Source organism: Vulpes vulpes, chromosome 1, assembly GCF_048418805.1.
Source record: "Vulpes vulpes isolate BD-2025 chromosome 1, VulVul3, whole genome shotgun sequence".
Taxonomy (NCBI): Eukaryota; Metazoa; Chordata; class Mammalia; order Carnivora; family Canidae; genus Vulpes; species Vulpes vulpes.
In genome coordinates, this window is record NC_132780.1 from 122,244,177 (window position 1) to 122,265,337 (window position 21,161).

At 37.3% G+C, this 21,161-nt stretch overlaps 1 protein-coding gene across 1 annotated transcript in view; it reads right to left on the reverse strand.

The window, feature by feature from the left end:
- POLQ (DNA polymerase theta) overlaps positions 1 to 21,161 on the reverse strand; it is a 135,074-nt gene that overhangs the window by 103,003 nt on the left and 10,910 nt on the right. Inside the window, exons 7-12 of the mRNA XM_072724571.1 lie at positions 19,710 to 19,857; positions 16,859 to 17,005; positions 13,754 to 13,966; positions 9,650 to 9,792; positions 1,180 to 1,384; positions 727 to 869 (exon numbers count right to left, since the gene is read on the reverse strand). Coding sequence (XP_072580672.1) covers positions 727 to 869; positions 1,180 to 1,384; positions 9,650 to 9,792; positions 13,754 to 13,966; positions 16,859 to 17,005; positions 19,710 to 19,857 — 999 coding nt within the window. The remainder of the gene's footprint in view (positions 1 to 726; positions 870 to 1,179; positions 1,385 to 9,649; positions 9,793 to 13,753; positions 13,967 to 16,858; positions 17,006 to 19,709; positions 19,858 to 21,161) is intronic.

Here is a 21,161-nt window from a genome sequence, read left to right on the forward strand (position 1 = left end):
AGACTTTATAAAAAATAAAGTTTCTGAGTGTCTTTATTTTTTTTTTATTTTTTTTTTCTGAGTGTCTTTTAGGACAGAATTTCTCTTAGGCAATAAAATGCAACACTTTCTCTAATTGTTTTTTAAAAGATTTTATTTTTTTAAGTAATCTCTACACTGAACATGGGGCTAGAACTTACAACCCTAAGATCAAGAGTCACATGCTTTACCGACTAAGCCAGCCAAGTGCCACTTTTCCTAATTTGTTTTCTTTTTTATCCTATCAATATTAAGACTAATCAAGCTTTCTTTTTCACTCTAGTATCTAGAAAACTCAAAACGAAAGTTGGCTACAGGAACTGTACATGACTTAAAGGAATTCATATTTATGTACCAACTTTTGCTTGACTTGAACATTTTGATCTTATCTTCAATTTACTTATATTTCAATTGTCCTTTACTATTCTCTTATACATTATAAAATATGTTTTTCATGAAGTTCCACAAATCCTTTTTAAAAGGAGGTTAGAGAAAATTGATAAGTAGACAAATAAATTAAAAGGCCACTGCAAAATTTAGCTTATTACTTTAAAACAACTTTCTTCTTACCTATTTTCTATTCCCACCACTACTACCCTAGTCAAAGAAAACAAATAAGATGTTCCCTTAGGGTATCTTTGATGTTTAGGATTCTATATATTTTCTCTCCATTTTCACAAGCATAATACTGAAGATAAAAGAACTTACCAGATAAACAATATGTAGATCATTCTCTAAAACAAAGCCCTTCATTGCTCTTTGAAGGTCAGCAAAAATATCTAAAGTATCAGTTGGAGAAAGTGAAGAAGAAAGAGTTGCTGAACCGAGATGTGTTGGATGATACACTTTTCCTGGTTGGGGGTAGGAACAGGGAAATAAAGAACCAAATGTTAAAAATAAAACATTGTCTTTCTGTATTCTGCAATTAACTTTTCGACCTCTGATAAATTTTACCCAATGCATGGATATTTACAAGCAGATTCTATGCTAATTGTCTGGTGTCGCTAAACAGAACACTGACTTACTAAAAATGAGTTCATATACCACTTGAAAAACCAGTTTCCTTTTATAGTGTTTGAAAAGTCAATTTCCTTTACTAAGCAGTCTTAAGTCACTAAAGATGAAAAAGTAAGTAAACTGCAAATAAGAAGTCACATTTACCTTCTGTTCCATCACCAGTTTCAGTAATCTGGATGAATTCATTTTCTAGCAGCCACATCACACAGGCCTCAATTGCTCCAAGTTGAACAGAATCTTGATTCTTCTGACTTCCCAGCTTCCCTTCTTTCATACTTGCAGCCAAAAATGTGCAAGAGGCATATGTCTGCATATCTTGTGATGTACTTGCCACTCCACCAACTATGATCTGATAAAAGAGGTTTGAAATTTTTTATAACTTTTTAATAAGACATGCAGGTCCTCATGATATAAAAGAAGTGAGTTTGTCCTAAAATATTCTCAGCATCTTAATGCAGAGACTCTTTACTCAATTTGTCCATCATCACTCATTATACATGTAGATAACATCTACTGACAACATCATCAAAAGTTTCCATAAAAGTAGATACAACATTTTCTCATAAATGAATCACTATCTGACACGTAGGAACCAAAAACATTTCCCTTCGAAACGTGTGGGCATATAAGAATGCTAGTATTGAATATTTCCCACCCAGAAAGGGGATGAGAATACATGTAGAAAAAGTGAAGTCAGTCATGTCTTGTGGAAATCATCTCCCTGTAACTATATTAAATATACAAATTAATTAAATGCACTAATTTCTCCCTTGCCTTCTTCCATTCAATACATATTGAAACCTACCAAATCAGAGCTATCTTACAATTTTAATGGCCATAAAACAAAGTTTTACCAAGATTTACTTAGTACTAATGGTATTTTGGTTGTTTCTAGTTTTTTCTTATTACCAATAGTGCTATAATAAACATTCTTGTACATTTAATTTGATGTAATTTCACAATTACATCCCTAGTAAAACTCTTAATTGTGAATCTACTGGTTAAATGGCTACGTGTTTTGTTTGGGGGCCTGTTTCTTTTTTAATCTTAGTAGGTATGTCCAAATTGCCTTCCCAAAGGAGTTTCAGCAGTATATGAGAATGCCTACTTTTTATATCCTTACAATCCTATGCTATCAACTACTTTCCTTTTCTTTCAAATGGAGTGTAAAAGGTTGGAAAAAGAAGTATGAGCACAGGTACCAGTACCTCCAGGGCCGGTACTGAAACCAAGAGCAAGACATACTAGTATATGAACAGACAACTTTTCTGGATGACACAAAACACTTAAAAGGAGGTTGGTTATCTTTGAAAACGCAGAGGAGATTTTATTTTTCACTTTAGATCTTTGCATGTTGTTTGAAACTTCTAATCAGGTTTATTTGTAATTTGATTTTATTTTAATGTCAATAGGTAGTATCTAGATGGAAGAACTATGGGCCATTTTTGTCATCTTTTTAAAAAATTCATAAAATAGGGGTGCCTGCGTGGCTCAATTGGTTAACTGTTCAACTCTTGATTTCAGCTCAGGTCATGATGTTGGGGTCCTGAGATTGAGCCCCACGTTGGGCTCCCTGAGTATGGAGCCTGTTTGAGATTCTCTCTCTCCCTGTGCCTCTGCCTCTCTCTCCCTGCATGTGCACATATCCTCTCTCTCAAAAGAAAAGAAAATTAAAAATTAAAAAATAAAAATTCAGAAAATAATGAAGTATCTAAAAAGTAAAAAGAAGATGGAGGAGGGGCAAGATGGCGGAAGAGTAGGGTCCCCAAATCACCTGTCCCCAACAAATTACCTAGATAACCTTCAAATCATCCGAAAATCTACGAATTCGGCCTGAGATTTAAAGAGAGACCAGCTGGAATGCTACAGTGAGAAGAGTTCGCGCTTCTATCAAGGTAGGAAGACGGGGAAAAAGAAATAAAGACACAAAAGGCCTCCAAGGGGGAGGGGCCCCGCGAGGAGCCGGGCTGAGGCCGGGGCGAGTGTCCCCAGGACAGGAGAGCCCCGTCCCGGGGGAGCAGGAGCTGCACCAACCTTCCCGGGTGGAAAGGGGCCCGCAGGGAGGTGGAGCAGGACCCAGGAGGGCGGGGATGCCCTCGGGCTCCCGGGGAAACTAACAGGCACCTGCGCCCGGGGAGAGTGCGCTGAGCTCCCTAAGGGCTGCAGCGCGCACGGCGGGACCCGGAGCAGCTGGGGGGCGGGGGGGCTCGGGCGGAGGAAGAGGCTCCGCGGAGGGGGCTGCACGGCAGGGAGCGCGATTCCAACAGCGCAGGCGCCAAAGCACAGGGCGCCGGGACACAGGCCAGGATCCGCCCTCCCCCTGGGACAGGCAGAGGCCCGGAGGGCCCAGGACAGCAAGGACGCTCCTGCCTGGAACTGAGCAGATCAGCGGCCCCGCCCCGGAGCCCCCAGGCCCTGTAGACAGAGAGGCCCAGAGTTACTGCGGGGGCTGAATCCAGGTTCCCAGAGCTGCCGCCCCACTGTGGCTGTTCGTCCTGGGGCCTCACGGGGTAAACAACCCCCACTGAGCCCTGCACCAGGCAGGGGCAGAGCAGCTCCCCCAAGAGCTAACACCTGAGAATCATCACAGCAGGCCCCTCCCCCAGAAGACCAGGGAGACGGACAAGTTCCAGGGGAAGTCAAGGGACTCAAAGTATACAGAATCAGAAGATACTCCCACGTGTTGTTTTTTTTTGTTTTGTTTTGTATTTTTTTTCTTTCTTTTTGATTTCTGATTGCTTCCCCCACCCCCCTTTTTTCTCCTTTCTCTTTTTCTTCTTTTTCCCTTTTTTTCTTCTTTCTCCTTTTTCTTTTTCTCTCTTCCTTCCTTCTCTCTCTTTTTCTCCTTTTCCCAATACAACTTGTTTTTGGCCACTCTGCACTGTGCAAAATGACTAGAAGGAAAACCTCACCTCAAAAAAAAGAATCAGAACAGTCCTCTCTCCCACAGAGTTACAAAATTTGGATTACAATTCAATGTCAGGAAGCCAATTCAGAAGCACTATTATACAGGTTGGTTTTTATACAGGTTGGTTTTTTCTGGTGGCCCTAGAAAAAACCATAAAGGACTCAAGAGACTTCATGACTGCAAAATTTAGATCCAATCAGGCAGAAATTAAAAATCAACTAATGAGATGCAATCCAAGCTAGAAGTCCTAACGAGGAGGCTTAACGAGGTGGAAGAACGAGTGAGTGACATAGAAGACAAGTTGATGGCAAAGAAGGAAACTGAGGAAAAAAGAGACAGGCAATTAAAAGACCATGACGAGAGATTAAGGGAAATAAATGACAGCCTGAGGAAGAAAAACCTACGTTTAATTGGGGTTCCCGAGGGCACCGAAAGGGACAGAGGGCCAGAATATGTATTTGAACAAATCCGAGCTGAAAACTTTCCAAATCTGGGAAGGGAAACAGGCATTCAGATCCAGGAAATAGAGAGATCCCCCACTAAAATCAACAAAAACCGTTCAACACCTCGACATTTAATAGTGAAGCTTGCAAATTCCAAAGATAAGGAGAAGATCCTTAAAGCAGCAAGAGAAAAAAAGTCCCTGACTTTTATGGGGAGGAATATTAGGGTAACAGCAGACCTCTCCACAGAGACCTGGCAGGCCAGAAAGGGCTGGCAGGATATATTCAGGGTCCTAAATGAGAAGAACATGCAACCAAGAATACTTTATCCAGCAAGGCTCTCATTCAAAATGGAAGGAGAGATAAAGAGCTTCCAAGAAAGGCAGGAACTGAAAGAATATGTAACCTCCAAACCAGCTCTGCAAGAAGTTTTAAGGGTGACTCTTAAAATTCCCCTTTAAGAAGAAGTTCAGTGGATCAATCCACAAAAACAAGGACTGAATAGATATCATGATGACACTAAACTCCTATCTAACAATAGTAACTCTGAACGTGAACGGGCTTAATGACCCCATCAAAAGGCGCAGGGTTTCAGACTGGATAAAAAAGCAGGACCCATCTATTTGCTGTCTACAAGAGACTCATTTTAGACAGAAGGACACCTACAACCTGAAAATAAAAGGTTGGAGAACCATTTACCATTCAAATGGCCCTCAAAAGAAAGCAGGGGTAGCCATCCTCATATCAGATAAATTAAAATTTACCCCGAAGACTATAGTGAGAGATGAAGAGGGACACTATCTCATACTCAAAGGATCTATCCAACAAGAGGAGTTAACCATCCTCAATATATATGCCCCGAATGTGGGAGCTGCCAAATATTTAAACCAATTAATAACCAAACTGAAGAAATACTTTGATAATAATACACTTATACTTGGTGACTTCAATCTAGCTCTTACTACCCTCGATAGGTCTTCTAAGCACAACATCTTCAAAGAAACGAGAGCTTTAAATGATACACTGGACTAGATGGATTTCACAGATATCTACAGAACTTTACATCCAAACTCAACTGAATACACATTCTTCTCAAGTGCACATGGAACTTTCTCCAGAATAGACCACATACTGGGTCACAAATCGGGTCTGAACTGGTACCAAAAGATCGGGATAGTCCCCTGTATATTCTCAGACCATAATGCCTTGAAATTAGAACTTAATCACAACAAGAAGTTTGGAAGGACCACAATCACGTGGAGGTTAAGGACCATCCTGCTAAAAGATGAAAAGGTCAACCAGGAAATTAAGGAAGAATTGAAAAGATTCATGGAAACTAATGAGAATGAAGATACAACCGTTCAAAATCTTTGGGATGCAGCAAAAGCAGTCCTGAGGGGGAAATACATCGCAAAACAAGCGTCCATTCAAAAACTGGAAAGAACTCAAATACAAAAGCTCACCTTACACATAAAGGAGCTAGAGAAAAAGCAGCAAATGGACCCCACCCCCAGCAGAAGAAGAGATTTAATTAAAATTCGAGCAGAACTAAATGAAATCGAGACCAAAAGAACTGTGGAACAGATCAAAAGAACCAGGAGTTGGTTCTTTGAAAGAATTAATAAGATAGATAAACCATTAGCCAACCTTATTAAAAAGAAGAGAGAGAAGACTCAAATTAATAAACATGAATGAGAAAGGAGAGACCACTACCAACACCAAGGAAATACAAACGATTTTAAAAACATATTATGAACAGGGATCCCTGGGTGGCGCAGCGGTTTGGCGCCTGCTTTTGGCCCAGGGCGCGATCCTGGAGACCCGGGATCGAGTCCACGTCAGGCTCCCGGTGCATGGAGCCTGCTTCTCCCTCTGCCTGTGTCTCTGCCTCTCTCTCTCTCTCTCTCTCTCTCTCTCTGTGTGACTATCATAAATAAATAAAAATTAAAAAAAAAAACATATTATGAACAGCTCTACGCCAATAAATTAGGCAATCTAGAAGAAATGGACGCATTCCTGGAATGCCACAAACTACCAAAACTGGAGCAGGAAGAAATAGAAAACCTGAACAGGCCAATAACCAGGGAGGAAATTGAAGCAGTCATCACAAACCTCCCAAGACACAAAAGTCCAGGGCCAGATGGCTTCCCAGGGGAATTCTATCAAACGTTTAAAGAAGAAACCATACCTATTCTACTAAAGCTGTTTGGAAAGATAGAAAGAGATGGAGTACTTCCAAATTCGTTCTATGAGGCCAGCATCACCTTAATTCCGAAACCAGACAAAGACCCCACCAAAAAGAATTACAGACCAATATCCCTGATGAACATGGATGCAAAAATTCTCAGCAAGATACTAGCCAATAGGATCCAACAACACATTAAGAAAATTATTCACCATGACCAAGTAGGATTTATCCCTGGGACACAAGGCTGGTTCAACACTCGTAAAACAATCAATGTGATTCATCATATCAGCAAGAGAAAAACCAAGAACCATGTGATCCTCTCATTAGATGCAGAGAAAGCATTTGACAAAATACAGCATCCATTCCTGATCAAAACGCTTCAGAGTGTAGAGATGGAACATTCCTCAACATCTTAAAAGCCATCTACGAAAAGCCCACAGCAAATATCATTCTCAATGGGGAAGCACTGGGAGCCTTTCCCCTAAGATCAGGAACAAGACAGGGATGTCCACTCTCACCACTGCTATTCAACATAGTACTGGAAGTCCTCGCCTCAGCAATCAGACAACAAAAGGACATTAAAGGCATTCAAATTGGCAAAGAAGAAGTCAAACTCTCCCTCTTCGCCGATGACATGATACTCTACATAGAAAACCCAAAAGCCTCCACCCCAAGATTGCTAGAACTCATACAGCAATTTGGTAGCGTGGCAGGATGCAAAATCAATGCCCAGAAATCAATAGCATTTCTATACACTAACAATGAGACTGAAGAAAGAGAAATTAAGGAGTCAATCCCATTTACAATTGCACCCAAAAGCATAAGATACCTAGGAATAAACTTAACCAAAGAGGTAAAGGATCTATACCCTAAAAACTATAGAACACTTGTGAAAGAAATTGAGGAAGACACAAAGAGATGGAAAAATATTCCATGCTCATGGATTGGCAGAATTAATATTGTGAAAATGTCAATGTTACCCAGGGCAATTTACATGTTTAATGCAATCCCTATCAAAATACCATAGACTTTCTTCAGAGAGTTAGAACAAACTATTTTAAGATTTGTGTGGAATCAGAAAAGACCCCGAATAGCCAGGGGAATTTTAAAAAAGAAAACCATAGCTGGGGGCATCACAATGCCAGATTTCAGGTTGTACTACAAAGCTGTGGTCATCAAGACAGTGTGGTACTGGCACAAAAACAGACACATAGATCAATGGAACAGAATAGAGAATCCAGAAGTGGACCCTGAACTGTATGGTCAACTAATACTCGATAAAGGAGGAAAGACTATCCATTGGCAGAAAGATAGTCTCTTCAATAAATGGTGTTGGGAAAATTGGACATCCACATGCAGAAGAATGAAACTGGACCACTCTCTTTCACCATACACAAAGATAAACTCAAAATGGATGAGAGATCTAAATGTGAGACAAGATTCCATCAAAATCCTAGAGGAGAACACAGGCAACACCCTTTTTGAACTCAGCCACAGTAACTTCTTGCAAGATACATCCACAAAGGCAAAAGAAACAAAAGCAAAAATCAACTATTGGGACTTCATCAAGATAAGAAGCTTTTGCACAGCAAAGGATACAGTCAACAAAACTAAAAGACAACCTACAGAATGGGAGAAGACATTTGCAAATGACGTATCAGATAGAGGGCTAGTTTCCAAGATCTATAAAGAACTTATTAAACTCAACACCAAAGAAACAATCCAATCATGAAATGGGCAAAAGACATGAACAGAAATCTCACAGAGGAAGACATGGACATGGCCAACATGCACATGAGAAAATGCTCTGCATCACTTGCCATCAGGGAAATACAAATCAAAACCACAATGAGATACCACCTCACACCAGTGAGAATGGGGAAAATTAACAAGGCAGGAAGCAACAAATGTTGGAGAGGATGTGGAGAAAAGGGAACCCTCTTACACTGTTGGTGGGAATGTGAACTGGTGCAGCCACTCTGGAACACTGTGTGGAGGAGGTTCCTCAAAGAGTTAAAAATAGACCTGCCCTACGACCCAGCAATTGCACTGTTGGGGATTTACCCCAAAGATACAGATGCAATGAAACGCCGGGACACCTGCACCCCGATGTTTCTAGCAGCAATGCCCACAATAGCCAAACTGTGGAAGGAGCCTCGGTGTCCATCGAAATATGAATGGATAAAGAAGATGTGGTTTATGTATACAATGGAATATTACTCAGCCATTAGAAACGACAAATACCCACCATTTGCTTCAACGTGGATGGAACTGGAGGGTATTATGCTGAGTGCAGTAAGTCAATCGGAGAAGGACAAACAGTGTATGTTCTCATTCATTTGGGGAATATAAATAATAGTGAAAGGGAATATAAAGGAAGGGAGAAGAAATGTGTGGGAAATATCAGGAAGGGAGACAGAACATAAAGACTCCTAACTCTGGGAAACGAACTAGGGGTGGTGGAAGGGGAGGAGGGCGGGGGGTGGGGGGGAATGGGTGACGGGCACTGAGGGGGACACTTGACAGGATGAGCACTGGGTGTTTTTCTGTATGTTGGTAAATTGAACACCAATAAAAATTAAATTATTAAAATAAATAAATAAATAAATAAATAAATAAATAAATAGTAAAAAAGAATCATCTGGCATTTGGCGTTTGTTTTTTTTTTTAAGATTTTATTTATTTATTTGAGAGAGTAAGAGAGAGCACAAACAGGGAGTAGCAGGCAGAGGAAGAGGGAGAAGCAGGCTCCCAACTGAGCAGGGAGCCCGAAATGGTCCTGGATCCCAGGACCCTGGGATCATGACCTGAGCCAAAGGTAGATGCTTAACCGACTAAGCTAACTGGGCACCCCTGGCATTTAGGTTTTATTCCACTGTTTTGAAATGTCCCGATATAGCACTAGCTGTATTAAACTCCAGGAAATAACTATAAAAAATAGAATAGATTCAAACTCAGGAAGACTATACACAATCACATAAACACAAAGCTAAGATTTTTCTTCACATACTTAAGTTCTACCATCATATTACAGGCACAGGAGAGCAAACAGTAATTTAGTGACCTCCTTCTTACCTCCAGAATAGCTCTTATCATGCTCGCAGTTACTTCTTCTCCTTTTTGTCTTTGCAAACAGCTACGCACAGGTTTTAGAGATCCCTGAAGTAGAGCTATGCCTTTTGATTTCTCAGCGTTCTTACAAACTAAGATACTCTCACCTATAATCAAAAAACCATACATTGGCAAAATCCCAACATATTTCCTTAAGATATCTGCCAACAAGAATTTCAATTGTCTCATTTAAAAAGAAGATAATAGATGATAGCAGTTATTTTGGTCATAGAATTATTGCTGATGCTTTCATTTTCTGAACTTGGGATTGAAGAGGATCAGAATATGCCACACCAAAATATGCCACTTTCACATAGGATTATTTTGATCTGAAGACATTCAGGAAGCAATAAACATAGAAAGAGCTCTTTGGGGCAGCCCGGGTGGCTCAGCGGTTCAGCGCCACCTTCAGCCCAAGCCCAGGGCCTGATCCTGGAGACCCGGGATCAAGTCCCACGTCGGGCTCCCTGCATGAAGCCTGCTTCTCCCTTTGCCTGTGTCTCTGCCTCTTTCTCTATGTGTGTGTCTCTCATGAATAAATAAATAAAATCTTAAAAAAAAAAAAAAACAGAAAGAGCTCTTTGTCCTCACCCTGCGTGCCTAGAAGCAAGACTAAATTTCTCTTTGTGAAGATGTCTCTTTATCACTTACCACGGTACACAGAAAGTGAGCACCAAGATGGGTTTATATAAACCTTACTAAATAATCTTTAACCTCCATTAGATTCTGGTCTATTTACCTTCGCACTATTTACCACCCCTAGAAGCCCAAATCCCTTTTCCTTTGATTTGTCACATCTCAATTCTGTCTCCTTTTATTAAAAGGGTGTAATATCCCTAACATCTAACTGCTTCTTTGGGTCTTCACTATTCTTCTATAAAGGCCTCTGTGTATGCAAAAAATGAAAATATTAATAGCTAATAAAATATGTAGGCCTTGGGCAGCTCGGGTGGCTCAGCAGTTTAGTGCCGCCTTCGGCCCAGAGTGTGACCCTCGAGACCAGGGATCAAGTCCCACATTAGGCTCCCTGTGTGGAGCCTGCTTCTCCCTCTGTCTGTGTCTCTTCCTCTCTCTCTCTCTCTCTCTCATGAATAAATAAAATTTTTTAAAAAAGAAATATGTAGGCCTTCTGTCCTATTAATCTGTTGTCAGTTTAATTTGTAGGTACTAGCCATAGAACCTAAGCAGGCACAGAAAGTTTTTTTCCTTCCATACACTATTCTTACTTAAAATAATAATAATAATAATAATAATAATAATAGAGGTATTAATAATAATATAGGTATTTTGAAAGCTATAAAGGAAAATACAAATTACTATTAGCTGTACATGATAATATGAATTAAAAAATACTACAGAAACCTAGAAATTACATTATAACAGTTACTAATCTAAACACTTCAGGTTATTGTCACAATCAAATGAATAAAAATATGTGATAGCACTTATACATTATAAACATATACAAATATACAATTTATACAAATATAAAGTACTATTACAGCCACCACAATTAGAGAAAACTATATTTTTTCACAAGTGAATCTAATAGTAGGGGAAAGGAAGTAAGATGTTCCAGGGGCAAAAGGAAGGCCACTTGCATTAAATAAACTTTTAGTTTATTTAATAAAACCTCTACATGTTAGTTGGACATATGGAGCATACTAACCATTCTGGGCAGAGAGAAAATGCTGCTTTCCTAATACTGACTGCCAAATTGAGGACCAAGATAGGATAAAGATAAGGGAGTATGATTTTGATGACTATTGATTATTTATCCCAGATATTACAAAAAGATAAGTGTCATCAAACAAAACAACAACAAAAAACAGGTGAATAAAATTTATCACCTGGCTCTTGGATGCACTGTAAATTATCCCAGCGTAAGACAAAAAGTCATCTACAAAATGTATCAACTAGCAAAGTAAACACCAGTTTGGGCTGTTCAAACCACTTTCAGGTTTTGATTTTTCAACAAAATGGACAACCCTTTTTCAGGATGAGCAAGGTTTATGAAAATGCCCAAATTAATGCCAATAAATATATAGTCCAGGTTCCTGCTGCCACACGTCTCAGGTAACTGAATCCATACCACAATAGAGAAGTCAATTAGAATCAAATCAATTATTACTATTTAACTTGCAAATCACTATTTTTGCACAAAGCACCAATCTCTTATACTGGAGGGTTCCAGGAATTCAATAGAAATATTAAAGTATCACCTAAATAAAACACCATTAACTGTCTAGAAAATATTAAGATCTTTTAAAAAATGCAGAAAGTTTACAAAGATGCTACACAATTCAAAAAGCATGTTTTTTTAATTGTACGCATATCTTTGTAATTGATATGAAACACTATATTCACACATTCCCTGTTGTTGGAAGTTCTGAGCAAGCCATATGCCCTCCCAAAATGGAGCATTACCCAAAGTCAAAATCTCAAGTTTCTAAGACCACAAAGAACAAAGTTATTGTGGTATATTTTAGTTTTGTTTAAATGTTACCTGATTTTAGGCTCAATAATTTGGCCAGGGCACCAACCTTCCAATTATTCTTCCCCATGAGAAAGAGAATGCAATGAGGCAAATAAAATGTCCCTATCTTCTACCTTAGAGACCCTCTGACCCTAAAAGAAAGGCAGCTGTGTGAAATGAACTTATACGTCACTCTCCGAAGTTGCAAGTCTACTAGGAGATCAGAGTTGGGGGAAGGCCAGAGGGAAGTCAGAGGAAAGCAAGTAGGAATAGGGATTGTTTTAGTCTCTTTCCCCAACCTTCCTTAAACGCATGTAACATGCATATTTTATAGGTAAAGTAAGAAAGGCAGGATAAACTTCTTTGATGCCAATAATAGGGGAAATCCAAGGAGTTGGGAGTTTTTTTTAATCATTAGAATTTTTAGGGCTTAAAAGAGAGGCAAACCAATGACTCTTCAGGGATTACAGATAGATGATTCATTCATCTGTTACTGGGGATGAGACAGCCAGCCATTCTTTCATTTTTCCTTTAATAAAACTTCTACATGTTAGTTGGACATATGGCCTTCCTTGCAATTGGAGAATGCAATTGTGTGATAAGTTCGGGCTGATTGTATGTGAGGAGAAATATTTTGTGCAACTCCTGGGAAGTGCCCTTAAAGGGTAGGATGTGCCCTTTACTCCCTCATCTCCCCTTCCTAATGGCTGAAATGAAGTTATGATGACAGAGACAAGTTATTCTAAAAGTCACTTCCTCTGATACTATCCAGCTTTTTGTGCCCAGAACATCCCATTTATTTTCCCATTAAGATCTTTCCTTTTCTCCTAGTACCCTAATTTCTCTTCAGCAGCCACAGAATTATTTAGCATATAGTATAATATTGGAATCAATAAACTACATCCCAGAGAAGACAAAATGACAGAGAATGTTCCTCCCTAAGTTCTTTGATGTTAAAAGACTTGTAACAATTTTGTCACACCCAGAATAATGTACCAGGTTAAAAATAGTATTTGCTGCTATCTTGATATTTAATTCAAACAAACCTCTTCCTCATTGCTTAAGATAAAACTGTCTGGTTTGTGGTAAGATTATCATTACTTGTTGACGCAAGAAACTAAAAAGGTATTTTCAGAACCAGCACCAATATATAGAGAAAATGATGGTATGTAAAGTTCCTATTCTCAAACTGTGAGAGTACTTCCCAACTCTTAGCCTAAGACTCCCTATTTGAAATCTTAGACCAGGCACCTAAGCAGAACTAAAAATCCATGAAAATTACTCCCTTCGTTAGCACTAAATAGATTATGCTAAAAATTAAAAATCATCTTCTAACTAATGTGTAAGTCATTTTGACTAGCATAATACTGAGTCATTTTACTGTATATAAAAGAAAATCTTAATTCTACATTAGTAGAAAATCAATGGTTGATAATGTATGAAAATTTTAACTTACATGCATTACAAATACTAAGTAAATCAAAAAGAAATGCAGCCTGATAAGAAATGAATTGTGAGGTACTAGTCAAATTTCAAATAGATGCACACTGTCCTTCAGCAATACTATTACAATTAAATTCAAACTCACTTACCTACTGTGTCTACCCCTTTTCTGCCAGCACGACCAACCATCTGCTTATAAGTAAGAATATCTAGAAGTTGACCACCGAAAATAGGAGTCCGAATAATTACACGACGTGCTGGTAGGTTCACCCCTGATGAAAGAGTAGAAGTTGCTGCCAAAACCCGAATCTGACCTTGACGGAAGGCTCCTTCAATGATATCCCTCTCCTCAAAAGTAAGACCTAACAAAAGGAAGATACAATAACATACATTTACTAATGAATATGTGAATTAATGAATATAACAAAAATACTGTACTTGATCACTGTCAATCTACTATAAGCGTATCTATTATAAGCCTCTAAAGATTTGTTCAAGCTATTGTTGGGACTATAAACAAAGAAGTCACCATGGTCTATCTTTTTAAGAGTATAATCTGCCAATCTCTTATCTCATCTTCTAGACTAGGGGGTGGCAAACGTTTTCTTAAATATTTTAGGCTTTGCTGGACAGATAGACTCTACTGCAACTATCAACCCTACCACTATCACATGAAAGCAGCCACAGGCATGATTGTGTTCCAGTACAACTTTATTCACAAAAATAGATGGTGTGCTGGATTTGACCAACAGATTGTAGTTTGCTGACTCCTGCTTTAGACGATTAAGTCACTGAGGGTAGAGACATACCTTATGCATCACACTGTCATCAGGGCCTATCCAACAGAGTGGTCAGGCAGTTTTGACACAAATAAATGCTGAAGAATAATTACATGAGTAAATGAAGAACAGCATATAGAATATATACTTTTCTGGCTTATTTTTAATTTTATTTAAAAAATCAAAAGATCAAAAGGACTGAGGCTCTAGTTTGTAATTTAAGTGACAGGTCATCTTATTAGTATGGATCATAAGTTATACACCATATATTCTTCTGTATGCTTGTATGTGTATACATACATATACATATATTTTAAAATGTATTCATGTATACATAATAAAAATTTTAAATAAATTGAAAAGGTCAAATTCCTAACTTTAGAAACTATATTTTTCTTTTCAAATTTTTATTTAAATCCTAGTTAGTTAACATGTTATATATATTATATATAATATATATTAATATATATAATATATATAATATATAACATAATATATATCATATATGTTATATATATAATATATATAATAAACCATATATATGTTATATATAATATATATATTATATAAACCATATATATATGGTTTATTATATATATGTGTGTGTATATATATATAATAAACCATATAATATTGGTTTCAGGGGCAGAATTTAGTGATTTATCACCCTATATATATATATATATTATCACCCAATATATATATATTATATATATAACATATATATTATATATATATTATATATAACATATATTATATATTATATATTATATATATTATATAACCCTATATATAACATATTATATATATAATAAACCATATATATGTTATATATAATATATATTATATAAACCATATATATGGTTTATTATATATAATATATATGTTTATATATATATATATATATATATATATATATATATATATATATATGTTTCAGGGGCAGAATTTAGTGATTTATCACCCACATACAACATGCAGTGGTCATCATAACAAGTGCCTTCCTTAATGCCTATCACTCATCCAGCCCATCCCCACCCACCTCCATCCATCAACCTCCCTCCATCAACACTCAGTTTGTTCTCCATGTTTAATTAAGTCTCTTATGGTTTGCTTCCCTCTCTCTTTTTTTTCCTTTCCCTATGTTCATTTGTTTTCCTTCTTAAATTCCACATATCAGTGAAATCATATAGTATTTGTCTTTCTCTATCTTATTTCGCGTAGAATACACTCTAGCTCCAACTACATCATGGCAAGTGGTGAGATTTCACTATTTTTGATGGCTAAGTAATATTCCATTGTATATATACCATATCTTCTTGATCTTTTCATCAGTTGATTGACATCTGCATCTCTATCAACAATGCAAGAAGGTTCCCCTTTCTATGCATCCTCACCAACATCTGTTGTTTCCTGTGTTGTTAATTTTAGCCATTCTGATAGGTGTGACATGGTATCTTACTGTGGTTTTCATTTGCATTTCCCTGATGTTGAGTGATGTTGAGCATCTTTTCAGGTGTCTGCTGGCCATCATCTGTATGCCTTCTCTGGAAAAATATCTATTCATGTCTTCTGTCCATTTCTTCACTATATTATTTGTTTTATTAGGTATTAAGTCCTTTAGATTTTGGATACCAACCTCTTATCAGATATGTAATTTGCAAATACCTTCTACCATTCCAAGTTGCCTTTTAGTTTTATTGATTGTTTCCTTCACTGTGCAGAAGCTTTTTATTTTGATGAAGTCCCAAAATTCACTTTTGCTTTTGTTTCCCTTGCCTCCAGAGACATGTCTGGTAAGAAGTTGCTATGGCCGAGATCAAAGAGGTTACTACCTATGTTCTTCCCTAGGATTTTGATGGCATTCTGTCTCACGTTTAGGTCTTTCATCCGTTTTGAGTTTATTTTTGTGTATGGTGCAAGAAAGTGATCCAGTAGAAACTATATATTCTTAATCATATCCCCAGCACATGGACAGACCACTCCCCAAAAGAAGTTATCTAATTCAGTAACTACATAATCCTTGTAATTTTGACAAGCAAATGATTTTTAAGCACTTCCAGCCTTCTCAAAATACAATTTGACAACTTCTAAAATTAATTTTTTATACATTTGATATATTTGTAAGTATATTTCAATACCCTGTAAGATAAAAAGAAAGTAGCATAGAATTAGGGTAGCAAGTACCTGTCTAACCTAAATTTTAAGGAAAGAAAGTGTAGAAAGGCAGCAATTTTAGAGTTCACTTCCCCAGTTGTACAAAAAAAAGGCTTCATCTAGTATACATATACTATACAGTTAAGTAAACCAAATGTGTTTTACTCTTATTTAATCTTAATCACACACTTCTTAAAATGAAATTGAAGAGCATGAAGGGTGGTTGAGAAGATATTAAATGCACACAAATATAAAAATGAAAAAATTATGAAGATGTCTGGAGGGGGCTTCTTAATAACAGATTATAACTATGGATACCTGCATGATGAAATGCTACTCCCCATGGTATAGTTTTTTGTAATACAGAGTCCAGTCCCGAAGGTGAACGTTTTAACTGATCCATCACTTCTAGAAGACCCTTTTGTTCCAATACCACTGGAGGAAGTTCAGATGATCTTACCAATCCTGTCACCAAAAAAATAACAGCACTATTTACCTCTGCCTGGACCTCTTTAAGTGCTATCTGCCTTAGTCATAATAGAGCTAAATATTAAGGCAATAATTCTAAAACTACTATATATAATAATTAGCAGGACATCTTTTAAAAATATTTATGCCTGACTCTCATTCCTAGACATTATGGTGCAATAGGATGCAACCTGGACATAAGGAATTTTAAAATCTCCCCAGATGATTCTAACGTGCACCAAAGTTTAGGAAGACTCTGTTATGGTGAGACCAAACCCACAAGAGGGGATCAAAGGATATAGCTGAGGAAGGAGATTACAAATACCACTACTCAGAGCCTAAAAATCAAAATCCTTACTCAAAGTGTGTCCCACTAAGCAGCAGTGTCAGAACCACCTAGGAGCCTATTTCTTTATGACAGTTTTTCTAGCCCCCCTGCCACCCATGTGGTAATTAATTGCCCATTACCTTCTGTTTTTGCCTCTCTGTGTAAACTGCCCCTCTAGTAAGAATTCAACTTTTTTAGATGCAAGAATTATGTTTTCTTTAAGGAATTTCCCAAACTCAGATTTTTGAACTAGTAAGCTTCTCATAAGATATATTTTTAAGAGATCTTATATATTTTTAAAAATAGGTAAACTTTTTAAAAAATTTTAAGGACCCACAGAGTTACCAATGTTTTATTATGCTAAGGACAATTTAAAATTTTTTAAAACTACCATTTATCATTTATTTCAAAAGAAAAGTCATTTTAAAAAAAAGTCATTTTAACATAAATTTGTAGGAATAATTTCAGAATTTATACTTCAGCTTTACAAAAAATGCACTGTCTTGTCTCTATTTTTCTGGTGAAAATTTCATCATAGCCCAGGATCCAGTCCAAGAACTAGGATTTGGGAACCCTTGCTATAAATCAGAGTAACAGAATCTCTAACAAAGAAGATAAAAATAATGATTCTGGTTATTAAAGGAATTTAACATATTATAGTACAATGTAAGGAATATAAATGGCACAGTATAGAAAACATCAATTAGGAGGGAAATAAAAAAGGTATTATAATGTTGGACTAGAACCTATTAAATATAAACTTCAAGCAAAGTTTATTTATTGGAGCTAAGCTTGGGGTATCTATCACTTGTCCTCAGGATTCCAGTAGCATAATGAAGTCATAAAATATTATTCCTTTTACCAGAACTGGTTGGTTTCTGTCTTCCCAACATTTATCTGGGACCCAAGGGACTGTAGACTAGCAAAAGTTGTGAGGGAACAGTGCTCATCCTAGAATCGGTAAAATATATACTAACAGTTACAGCCATACACTAAATCACTACTCAGCCATAAAAAACAAATTGATAAATGTAACAACCTGGGTGAATCTTAAAAATACCAGGCTGAAAGAAGCTAAACATACAACACGTGTACATACTATATGATTTCATTTATATGAAACTCTTAGAAAAGGCACAACTAGAGTAACAGAAAACAGGTCAGTTGACTTGGGGCTCAGAATATAGAGGAGATGGATAGCTAAAGAGCAAAGATCACATTTTAGAGTGATAGAAATGTTTTATATGTTCATTATAGTGGGGGTTAAACAAATGTACACATTTGTTAAAATTCATTAAATTACACACTTCAGGGATCCCTGGGTGGCGCAGCGGTTTGGCGCCTGCCTTTGGCCCAGGGCGTGATCCTGGAGACCCGGGATCGAATCCCACATCAGGCTCCCGGTGCATGGAGCCTGCTTCTCCCTCCGCCTGTGTCTCTGCCTCTCTATCTGTGACTATCATAAATAAATAAAAATTAAAAAAATAAAAAATAAATAAATAAATTACACACTTCAAATGGGTACATTTTACTATACATAAATTAAACCTCAATAAATGTGTTTATATACATACACATGTATATGTGTGTGATTCTTTATTTTTTTTTAAGATTTTATTTATTTATTCATGAGAGACACAGAGAGTGAGAGAGAGGCAGAGACACAGGCAGAGACAGAAGCAAGCTCCATGCAGGGAGCCTGATGTGGGACTCGATCCCGCGTCTCCAGGATCACACCCTGGGCCGAAGGTAGTGCTAAACCGCTGAGCCACCCGGGCTGCCCTATGTGTGTGATTCTTTTTCAGAGTTTGGAAATACAAAGAGAGATATGTCTGATTTCTTCAGGAAAATGTATATGTGAAGCTTTATATACAATTTAGGGGCTTCAAAGATTAATCTCTCAAAAGCCCATCGATCCTAGATGAAGAATCTTAGTATGTACCTGTATAAATGCAGCATTTTAGAAATCTTTTTTTGTCTTTTAAAGATTTCACTTATTTATTCATGAGAAACAGAGAAAGAGAGAGGCAGAGACATAGGCAGAGGGAGAAGCAAGCTCTGATCCCCGGTTCTGGGGATCACACCCTGAGACAAAGACAGACTCAACTGCTGAGCCACCCAGGTGTCCCAGTATTTTAAAAATCTTAAGGTTAGCCTGAGTGTATGTATACACTGTCTATAATGAGAATAAGAAGAGAATTAGTCCCAAAACCTCAGTTTTGTAAAGGAGTGTCCAGTGGGCAGGTGGCACAATGATCAAAAAGAGCCATGCTTTTTTTTTTTTAAGAGCCATGCTTTATTTATGTAATCATTAACATCACTTTCAAGCAAATGTACTGAGTATAGAAGCTTTCATTTCCATCAGTAACTTACCCGTGGCTTGATGGTGTAGATTATAAAATTCACAGGCAATGATATCTGCCAACTTCTCACACCATTTCTTTGATGGACAGAAAATTAATACTGAATGGTTATCACAAATGGTCTCATAACATAAACTAACAACATGGTCCTCATCTCCCTAAAAAAGAAGGAGAAACAGTCACTGTACTGGTTCTTTTTTTTTTTTTTTAAGATTTTATTTATTTGACAGAGAGAGAGAGCACAAGTAGGTGAAGTGGGAGGTAGAGGGAAGGGGAGAAGCAGGCTCCCTGCTGAGCAAGGAGCCCTATGCGATGTGGTGCTCAACCCCAGGACCCTGAGATAATGACCTGAGCCGAAGGCAGATGCTCAACTGACTGTGCCACCCAGGTGCCCCCCTAACTGGCCCTTTCAAAACATTTTCATATCAGTTTAAAGTCACTCCTTTTGCTTCATGGGGAAGGTTTTTTTCTACCAAAAGGCATAATAAAAATCAGTTACAAAGTCAATAACAAAGAAAAAACAAGAAGAGAAAAAAAGAAATAAACTTCCTTAAAATGCAAGGTGAAAAGGAAATATTTTCTATTCTCAACTAGTATTTATTGACTTCCATCCTTCAGCCAATGGGGATACAATGGTAAGCAAAAGAAAGTCAAGGTCCTATCTTTAAGGGGGTTAAGGTCTCACTAGAGAAACACACTAAAGTACAAAACAAATCAATGTAAAATACAATTATTAGAGGTACTATAAAAGAATTTTATGATGTGTCAAAGCCTCATACGTAACATCAATTTGACAGGAAAAAACAAAGAAAGGTTTCTCTGGAAAAATTAATCAGCTGAGATGTGAAGGAGAGGAGGCATTATTTCTTTTTTTTTTTTTAATTTTTAAAATTTTTTTATATTTTTTTTATTGGAGTTTGATTTACCAACATATAGCATAACACCCAGGGCTCATTCCGTCAAGTGTCCCCCTCGGTGCTTGTCACCCAGTCACCCAACCCCCTGCCCACTTCCCTTTCCACCACCCCTTGTTCATTTCCCAGAGTTAGGGGTCTCAGGAGGCATTATTTCACTGAAAGGTAACAGAGGAAAAACCTCAGGCAGAACAAAGCATATGTAAATGCCCAGTGGTAGTCCAGTGAGCTCTCAAAACTGGAAGAGGTGTTTAACTGGATTAATTAATTCATCCATCCATTCATTCAATAAACAAACATTTACTATGTATCAGATATTATTTCAGATACTGGGGATAAAGAATAAAAGTAGAAAAAGAGCTCAGCCCTCAGAATGTTACTATGCCAGTAGGAAGGGGTAGATAATAACAAAAACAAGTAAAACACAAAGAAATCTTTAAAAATAATAAAAAGAAAAAGAAAATGGAAAATAGAGACCAGGAATGTGAGGACACTATAATTTAGATAAGGTGGCCAGGAAGATCTCAGAAAAGGACTTTGAGTAAAGG